The 9,917-nt window shown below is 47.0% G+C and overlaps 1 protein-coding gene across 1 annotated transcript in view; it reads left to right on the forward strand.

Annotated features, from left to right (window-relative positions):
- The first annotated feature begins 1,464 nt into the window (after positions 1–1,464).
- pard3ba (par-3 family cell polarity regulator beta a) overlaps positions 1,465–9,917 on the forward strand; it is a 65,223-nt gene continuing 56,770 nt past the window's right edge. The window contains exons 1-2 of the mRNA XM_056588438.1: positions 1,465–2,000; positions 8,926–9,033. Coding sequence (XP_056444413.1) covers positions 1,884–2,000; positions 8,926–9,033 — 225 coding nt within the window. The 5' untranslated portion in view covers positions 1,465–1,883. The remainder of the gene's footprint in view (positions 2,001–8,925; positions 9,034–9,917) is intronic.

A 9,917-nucleotide genomic window follows, 5' to 3' on the forward strand; every position in this document is an offset into this window, starting at 1 on the left:
GGCCAACGATTTCATGGTTTGTAAGCAAGAATGTTGCAAAAGGGGAAATCTTTCTGTTTTGTTTTTAACAGAATTAAACCTATATATTTTTGATAAAAAAATACTTTACAGTGCAGGTTATTAAGGAGCAGGTAGGGGTTAGACAGTATAGAGACAGGTTGATAAGTAGTAGGTAGGGGTTAGACAGTACAGAGACAGGTCATTAAGTAGTAGGGAGGGGTTAGAGTGCATCAAACTCATGGATGCCTACATATTTGTCTTTGGACATCCGGCATCGAACCTACTGACCTCCATCTGTCTCCCTCTATTTTTCTCTCTCTTGAATAATCATCATCACACATCCTGCTTTGGATGAGAGGAGTGAGCTCAAAGAGAGAGAGAGAGAGAGAGAGAGAGAGAGAGAGAGAGAGAGAGAGAGAGAGAGAGAGAGAGAGAGAGAGAGAGAGACACAGAGACACTGACACAGAGGAAGAGAGACACAGAGTGAGAGAGTGAGAGAGACAGAGAGAGACACAGAGAGAGAGAGAGAGAGAGAAAGAGAGAGAGAGACACAGAGAGAGATAGAGAGAAAGAGAGAGAGAAAGAGAGATAGAGAGAGAAAGAGAGAGAGAGAGAGGGGCTCCGAGGGATGCGACCTTGGTTCATACGCTAAATTCAGCGAAAAAAAGTGAGAAAAAAAATAATTGCTTGTCTCAATTATGAAGTCTGTCCTCGTTCGCCCGTCTCCATGTGACGGCGGAAAGGAGAGAGGGAGGATTCCCGCAGGTGAAACAGACAAATAAAGCGTGGCGAATGAGAGGTTCACGAGAGTGCGTCTTGGGCCGTTTATATCCATAATGGCAATTACACAGCTCAGAAAGCGACATGAAATGACAGACAATTACTATAAGTGTGTTTGTTCCTCTCTCTTGGGGGGGAGAGGGGTGAGGGGATGGATGCATTGTTAGAACATGCGTGGCTGGATGTGCATCAGCTGGAGAGGAGTCGGTAAATAAAAGAGTAACACACACCCTGGCAAGATTAAGCGGGAAATCGGGGACAATCTGGCAAGACTGGGCTTTTGTGAGTCGACTCTGGCCCGCATGGGGAATGCAGGAGGGGGGAGATGCCTACTGAAATTTGTATATTCTGTTTTAAAACACTTATTTCATTACTCATTCATTACGTTTATTAAAAACGTATAGGCTTGTTTTTGGATGATGTGTTTGGAGTCATATTGTGTAAATAATTTATATATAAACCATCATCATGAAAGAAAAATCAGCAGTAGGATTAGAAATCAGTATTAATATGTAATATTTATAATTTAATATGTCTAATCATAAAATGATTGCCGTTCATGCCATTTTTATAATTCAACTTCAGTAGTCCTGTGTCAGTATTGCAAATGTTTGGGCTGTAAACCTTTCACGACACATTATATCACATTGCATCCACTTGTAGGAGTCGCAGATAGCAGAGGAACCTTTGCTCCTCGTTTGAACGAGCGCTTCCGGGTGTGTGCTCTGCCTGCCTTTGTATGAGTGTGTGTGTGCGGTTTGTTTGGGTGTCACCGCAGGGTGCCGTCAGCACATAACTCCTTCTAATAGTCCCTACCTCTATCTGTTTCAAACACTCCGGGTCCCAAGATGGACTTTCCCTTGTCCTCTGACATCACCCGCGTGACTTCAAAACAAACCGAACGGGTTTCGTCCCCGTGATTTCCACCGGTAGAGACACCTGTTGCACCAGTTCCGCGTTCAGGAGAGGAAGGCGGACTACTACTACTGCTGCTCGGCGGGACAGGTGCACCTCTCGTCCCCCAACCCCCCGGACGGCTTTGGATTGTACGCTGTCAACGTGTTAATAGGAATATATATATTGGACTTTTATTGTGAAGCGCCATGAAAGTGACGGTAACTTTCGGAGACACGGCGGTCGTTGTCCCGTGCAAGGATGGCTGGACGGTGCGGGATGTGACCGATCAAGCCACGCGCAGATACCGGAAGATCTTAGAGAAGGTAAACATTAGTTAGTGGGGTTGTTGTTGTTGTGTTTTTGTGAACATGGTTCAATTGTGTTTGTGTGTGTGTGTGTGTGTGTGTGTTCCTGTTTTGAGGGTGTGTTTCGACTCTACATAGTGAGCTCACCTGCTGGGAACACGGGTCACGTGACTCGGGGATCAAGACGTTACATTTGCAATGCGTTACTCATAACCCGCTGGTGAACTTCATCTAACCTGTTTGCAGTCAGACGAGCAGATGGGAATGCTTTTGTTAAAGTGATTGTTCTGTATCTTCAAACAATCCCAACAGTATCATGTTAATCCTATTTATAAACACACTGAACGCCTTTATTTTTATAATAGTCCTGCGGGGCTACTTTGGGCAAATACATGTGTCCCCTAAAGATGACACCCCACCCCACATATTATATATAAATGTAAATAGTATTTTTTTTCATCTAATTATTGTGAGTTTTCTCAAACCAAAGGCGTGTTTCCTTTCATCTATGCAAATCACTCGCTTTTATTTTCGCAATCAATCAATCAATTATTCAACGCAGTGTTGTGGCGGTTGTCACTGCAGCGGCGTGATAGCGCCTTTAGTTGCTATTAAGACCGGCGCTGTCAGGCCACACAACGCGCTAACGCCGCGGTATCACAGCGCGCAGGTTGAAGTTGACACGCGCACACAAACATGCGCGCGAGTTTGTGTGTGTGTGTGTGTGTGTGTGTGTGTGTGTGTGTGTGTGTGTGTGTGTGTGTGTGTGTGTGTGTGTGTGTGTGTGTGTGTGTGTGTGTGTGTGTGTGTGTGTGTGTGTGCGCACGTCTGTGCGCTGGTATTTGTGTGCGCGGGTGTCACCGTGGAAGGGCAGGCTTTGTCGCCGTGAGTGAGTGATTCTGGGGGATTGGGGATGGGTGACAGGGCTCCCTGGCTCCATCTATCCGTCGCCCCCTCCCTCCCCTCTCCCCCTCTTATCTCCCTCCTCACCGACCCTGGCTCGGAGGGGCCGGGGATCCAGGATGAATAGACGAGAGGGAGAAACGGAGGGATTGATCGATTGCCACACACACACACACACACACACACACACACACACACACACACACACACACACACACACACACACACACACACACACACACACACACACACACACACACACACACATTCCCGCCCACACACGCAGGGGGGAGAGGGGGGCAGGTGTTGTGTCGGTTTTCTCCAGGGAGGGCATGTCTGTCTCAGCCTGGGTGACAGCCAGAGTCTCTGCCTCCTCTCTACCTGGAGGTCTCCTGTTGACCACACACACACCGAGGACCAATGCTCAAGTCATCAATCTCTCTCTACGTCCTTCCCTCCTCTTCATCGCCCTCACTCTTCCCTCTCTCTTTTCTTTCTTCTCTCCTTGCTCATTCCTCTCTCGCTCAACAATCATCTTCCATTCCATCGCCACGACAACAGGAACCACGGCTGTCACGCAACTATCGTTGACACTTAATATTAAAGCTTCTGAAAGCTCCAAGGTAATCTTCACTAGAAGATGTTTCCGGAAACAGTAGCACTGCTGGATTCCAGGTTAATTGGAACCCAGCCCAATATCTTTTCACTCGTTCGTGTCGTCTCTCTGTCTCTGTCGCTGTCTCTCTTTCTCTTTCTCACGCTCTCTCTCGCACTGTCTCTCTCTCCCCTCGCTCTCTTTGGCCAGTTGGCTCACTTAGTTTGCGCATTACCTTCGTGTGAAAGCTAGCTTGGCAGGTTATCTGTTTTTTTGGATGGTTTATCAATCAAGCTCTTTGTCGTGTGTGTGTGTGTGTGTGTGTGTGTGTGTGTGTGTGTGTGTGTGTGTGTGTGTGTGTGTGTGTGTGTGTGTGTGTGTGTGTGTGTGTGTGTGTGTGTGTGTGTGTGTGTGTGTGTGTGTGTGTGTGTGTGTGTGTGTTAAGAAATCAAATGTCTCTGTCTAATTCGTCGATTTCATTTAGACAAACAAAATACCTGCTAAGATCCGTCACAGTTACTTATTAGGTTATTAAGACTTCATTTTTAGCTCTTCCAATATAAAGAAAAGAGGTTGGAATGAAGTTTGAAAGTAGACGTTTGGTGTCTTGTGTCTTGCAGTTAGGTTTTGTGATGTCATATTTTTGAGCAACTACACTGAAAACTGAAAACTGTCAACACGGTTGTGGTTTTCCCAATCAGGGCCTTCTATTACACATGTTGTTGATTAATAGAAAACGCCTGGCTCTGGTTTGAAGTTACCATACCAACTCCTAATTAGCCTGGTCATAACCACGGGTTCTAAGTACAAAGTCTGGGACCACATCGGTTACCATGGCAACGCTGTAGTCGTTCGGAGGGGACCAATCACGTTCAAAGTCAAACCCCCCCCCCCCCCCCCCCAGTGTGTGCTGTATGCTGACGATATTGTGATGTTCGTCTGCAATTTATGAATTTATGATTAATGAATGCGTGAAAATTGAATCATCCCTCTTTAAAGTATTCGATCATTATCCTGTTAACCTAATCATAACCCTCTCATAGTAGACGTGTCCTATTCATATTTTTATGGAGTATCTTTTAATTGCAATGAAAGTGTACTCCCAAACGGGTTATCACACTGAGTCGATATCTCCATTTTACAATGACGCTCAAAGATGATAAGCTATTTTATAGAACTATCCCTGGCACTTGACTCCTCTGTCTCCAAAATCTGCTCTCAATAACATCCTTAAAGTCCCCCTCTCTCCGCTGACCTCTGACCCCAGGGAGCACGCCGACCCTCGAAACGTCTGATCTCAACCCCTCCTTCGTTAACAACCGCTCCTCTTCGTCCTCTCTCCTTCCTCTTCTTCGCTCTGTCACCGTTAAACCCACATCTCGCCTTCCCCAAGCCCCACCCTCACGGAATCACCCATTCTTCTCCTGACATTCAAAGTGGGAAAGAAGCACCCATCCTCCCTCCCCCCTCCCTCCCCTCCTCCCCCCCCCCCACCCCGTCATCTCACAAAGGCTCTCACACAAACTCGACTGAATTCGGCATCGCTAATCACCTCTTTCTGCTGTCGAGTGGTGTCATGTAGCGAGGGGGAGATGGGGGGGGAGGAGGAGAGAGGGGGAGGGTGTGATGGTTGTGGTGAAAACTCTTGAAACACTTGGAAGACGTAATGGTGTAATTTGCAGAGAATTTACCCGTTTATCTGTCAAGGCTCCTCCTCCCCCCCCCCCTCCCCCTCCTCACCCATCCCCGTTAAAGACTGATTGACTCGAGGAAGTCTTCCTTTCATTATTATTCTTTTTTCCCCGCCTGTGTGTGGGTGTGTATGTGTGTTGCCGTTCTTCGCATACGTGTGTGTGTTGCCGTTCTTCGTATGTGTGTGTGTGTTTGTGTGTGCGCCTCTTTCTTCTCCACTTCCTCTGAAGCAGCTAACATTCCGGGTTATGGAGAGGAGTGAGCAGGGAGGGGTAACCGGTGACTTGATGGGTAACCGGTGACTGGAGCCTAGCCCCACCATCACCACAATACCCCCCCCCCCCCTCCCCCCCTCCATGGATGTCACCCTCTCCCCCTCAAAGGGATCCGTCCGACCCCGGTGCGGAGGGGTGTGTCGGACTAACAGAACGTCCGTCTTTTTGTTGTCATGGAGACGGGGCGGTCTCCTGTGAACCGGAGGCACCGACTGGGACCGGGCCCCCCCCAAGGTGTGGCCCTGTTTCGGACCACTTTCTCCGTCTGCGGAACAGGGAACAGGGTTTTTACCCGCGGCGGTTGGCTGATGTCAGCATACGGCGGTGTTGGTTCGATGGCGCTACCTCGCCGTTACTCGGCACGGACGTTTGAGGGAGGCGCTGACCGTTGTGGGATTCATTGCCTCTTGCGTTAAAAAAACGAAATAAGGCATGAATCACCTCCTGTCACTCTGACCTTCACCCTGACCCCGACCACACTTTAGCGGAGAAAACCCATCCATCATTTGTGTGTGCGTGTCTGCACCCGTGTATGTGTGTGCGTATGCGTTTGTGTTGTGCTCGCGCTTGTGTGTTCACTTGTGTGTGCCTGCATGTAAGGGTTTGTGTTTGTGTGCGTGCGTGTGTGCCACCTAGCCTTCCCCCTGGTCTGACCCCAGCTGGAACCACCCCCATATAAAAGAGCACTTTGCAAAACCCTGCCGCCAGAAACTGATCTCCTCCTTCAGCCCACTGTACGAGGGACTTCTCTCTCTCCTGCCACATCGGGATCCCCATCGCTTTGCACGTGGTGCTGCTGTGTCGTCACTGTGGGCGTGGCCCTCACACGTGACACAGACGCACCCCCCCCCCCCCCCCCCCCCCCCCCCCCCCCACGTCGTAACAGTGGCGTCAACACCGTCGCATGCAGGGCCGGCCGGCCAGGAATGTGAGTGGTATCTCCGGTCTGACCCGTTCTTCCCGGGAGGAGGGAGCCTGGGAATCTGTCATTCCAGCTTGGGCCCATTGCTGGTTTCATGTTTCATGTTTCATGTGTGTGTGTGTCCTGCACTGACAAGAGGCCATGATGTAATGGACTCTAATGCACCCAGTGCGGCCCGCTGCAGTCTTGTTTATAAGCGGCGGAGGTTGTTGGGTCCAGACACGTTGACCTGCTTGGCTCTTTCTCACGGCCTCCCTCTATCTTTATCTCTTTCCATCTCTCTCCCTACTCACTCACTCACTCTCTCACTCTCTAGGACACGTTGCATCTCTCTCAGTCGGTCTCTGTCACAGGCTCTATCACTCGGTTTCACTGTCTCTCTCTCGGTCTGTCTCTCTCTCTCTCTCTCTCTCTCTCTCTCTCTCTCTCTCTCTCTCTCTCTCTCTCTCTCTCTCTCTCTCTCTCTCTCTCTCTCTCTCTCTGTGTCACTCAGTCTGTGTCTATCTTGAGCATGCTTATTCTCTCCGTCCATCTCTTTCAACTGCTTATTAAAAAAACGTAATCGCATCCAAAAATAGGAGTCCAAAGGCTGTATCCAACTGAGTCTCACAAATTATACGGATCGAAACGATTTTTTGGTCTAATGCGACAAAAAACAAAACCAATCACCAACAACGCCAATTAGCGCTGGCAGCAACGGTGTGCAAACCTTTACTACAGTCAGATAGAGCCGCTTTGATCGCTATGGTCGCTCTGTTGCCTGCCGAGATTCAGAATAAACCAGTGGACAGCGGGTGCAGTGTGTTCCTTTTGGGGGTGACTTGAATACGCTAACTTCACCCTAATTGCTTCCGCCAGCACAACGCAGCTTTTCTTGCTAGTTTCTTGTTTCTCTCTATTAATTGATCCCTCACGTGGCATGAGGCCCGAGGAAAAAATAAAGAAAGTGGACATCAAAGACTAAACCCTTTTATATTTCTGTTTCCCCCTGTGTGTGTGTGTGTGTGTGTGTGTGTGTGTGTGTGTGTGTGTGGTATTGTACGACGACTTTGAACCAATGAGAATCAAGGGGCGTAACTTTCCATTTTCTGACGACATCTCTCGATGCAACATCCTCTCCAACACTTTGTAACCATGGTAATAAACCGTAATACTTGGAACAACTTTGAGCATTCAGAGATGAAAAGACTTGATTGTGAGGGGAAAAAAAACGTTACACTACATAAATTATAGTTTTTATTATTAACATATCGAAATCGTGATTAAAGTGAAAAACTATTTGAAAGTCTCAACCTTTCATAAACGTAAGGGCCTGTTAAAGAACAAATAGAAACTCTCCCCATGCCAGACGACTCACAATGTTAGCAAAGTACACCCAGTGTGATCGTACGCCGATTTCGTGTCTTCCTTTCCCCACCCGTCGTACAAAACCTTCCATTCTGTTTACCACCGACACAAAGGCAGGAACACGTCATCGCCCCTGTAAAACCTGGTGTCGATACTCAATTCAACACAAGGCTACAAAACGAGATTTTCCCCAGATTTCAGATAACTTGTAGATAAGCCGTTTCTCGTACCGGCAGACAAAGACAAGAGCGTCTGGGACCACAAACCCCCCGCTGGTGGGGGGATGGCGGCGGGATTGAGGTGGAGGTGTGTGTGTGTGTGTGGGGGGGGGGGGGGGTGCTGTGTGTGTTGTCATTGTGACAGAGAAATGGCTTTCGCAAAGTCTCTGGCGTAGATAAATTAGAAAGTTGTATTCAACACCTTTTCCAGCCCCGGTGTCCCCTCCTATTTTGTGTTGCTTTGAGCGTTTGTTAAATCCTTGTAGATGTGTATCAAAATGGCCACCTGCTTTGACAGTTTGTGAGGCCGCTGTAATGGACTTGATGTGTAATTCAGGATTTATGTATGTGTTTGACTTTGTTGCTCTTGGCTACCATGGTCAAATAAAAAATTCATTTTTTTTAATGTCTTTAAGCATGTTTATTCTGCGCTCTTTATGCCGAAATTTTCATCATATGTCTGTATGTTTATGTATTTTTGTCTTTGTCTGGTGAGCCAAAGAAAAATGTCCACCTTGGTGGACATTAGAGATTTATTCTATTCTATTCTAGTCTAACATCAGGCCAAGAAATGACAATATATTGGCTATCTTGCACTGGAAGACGTTCTTATATTTATTTTTGTTAGGCGGGGAAATGCCTTAAGAATGTGAGAAAGGCATGACAGAGGTTACGGTCGGTTGTGGAGTACTTTGATTAAACAGTGTCGTCTACCGAGCGTGCTTCAACTGAAGTGTGCCGTGTGTGTTCCGCCGACGGTGAATAAAAATACCGCACACAAAGACACAGAAAAAAGTTGGCTTTCGATGTGAATCGAGAACGCAACTTCTGTTAACAAAAAGAAAACGCAAAGGATTCAATCCCATGAATCCTTCCCCTTTCGCTCTCTGACGTGTTGCTTGTATGCTCATGCTAATGCTAACACGCTAATGCTAACACGCTAATACACTAATGCTAATTGTCTTACGTTTGTTTGTTATTTCTGGTGTAGGCTCAGCATTTGGAGTATGTGGTCAGGATCCATCACGTGGAGTACGATGAGGGCGGGATCCTGGACATGGACGACCCAATCACAGACCTGTTGGAGGACAAGGACCGGGTAAGAGACTTTCTGATTGGTCGTGCGATAACCACCTAAATTTCCTCTCAGCCCATTGTGATAGCAATGCTGGATACCGATATGACTTGCGATACATAAATACATATTGAAGTGTCACACAGTTCTTATGTATTTATTCATATATTAACACAGAGAAATATCGTCTCATCAATGCTTGGTGTCAACAACCATTTTCTAAATTAAACTTTTCATGATTTACTTTAAGCCATAACAACAAAAAAAGGTATAAAAATGATTTGGATCCAGCAATATAAAAAATAGCACAAAACATTAGTTGGTGGATTTGAAGAAGGGCTCAAATTGCAACCAAGTAAATTACCCAACACTGGCACTTATTGTGTTTGTTGAAAGATCAAAAAGTCAGTGTTGCAATATGGACTGTCATAACCTATAATAATTTAATAATGCAAATAAACGTCCAGAAAACAGCTGTATAGAAATGATCGACAGACGTTGATAATCTATCGTTGATTAGCGTTGTTGAACTTCATAGCGACAGCGGCATCACCATGACACGTGGAAACACACACCCATTGATCGCGGTTCAGGAAGTCTCCAACGGCATATGTTTATCGCGCACGTTCATACCACGATGACAACGGAACAAAGATTTATTTACAAGCTGGGTACTTCATTCGTAGTTGCACTAACTTCACAGTACACGTCGTTTTCTCAGACACAACCAGACTCGTTCATTCAATAAACTGACACACGCAACCGCTCGCTCTCCTCGCTCGTCCACTCACTCGCTGAAGACACACACACACACACACACACACACACACACACACACACACACACACACACACACACACACACACACACACACACACACACACACACACACACACACACACACACAC

This window comes from Gadus chalcogrammus, chromosome 4 (assembly GCF_026213295.1).
Source record: "Gadus chalcogrammus isolate NIFS_2021 chromosome 4, NIFS_Gcha_1.0, whole genome shotgun sequence".
NCBI classification, from domain to species: Eukaryota; Metazoa; Chordata; class Actinopteri; order Gadiformes; family Gadidae; genus Gadus; species Gadus chalcogrammus.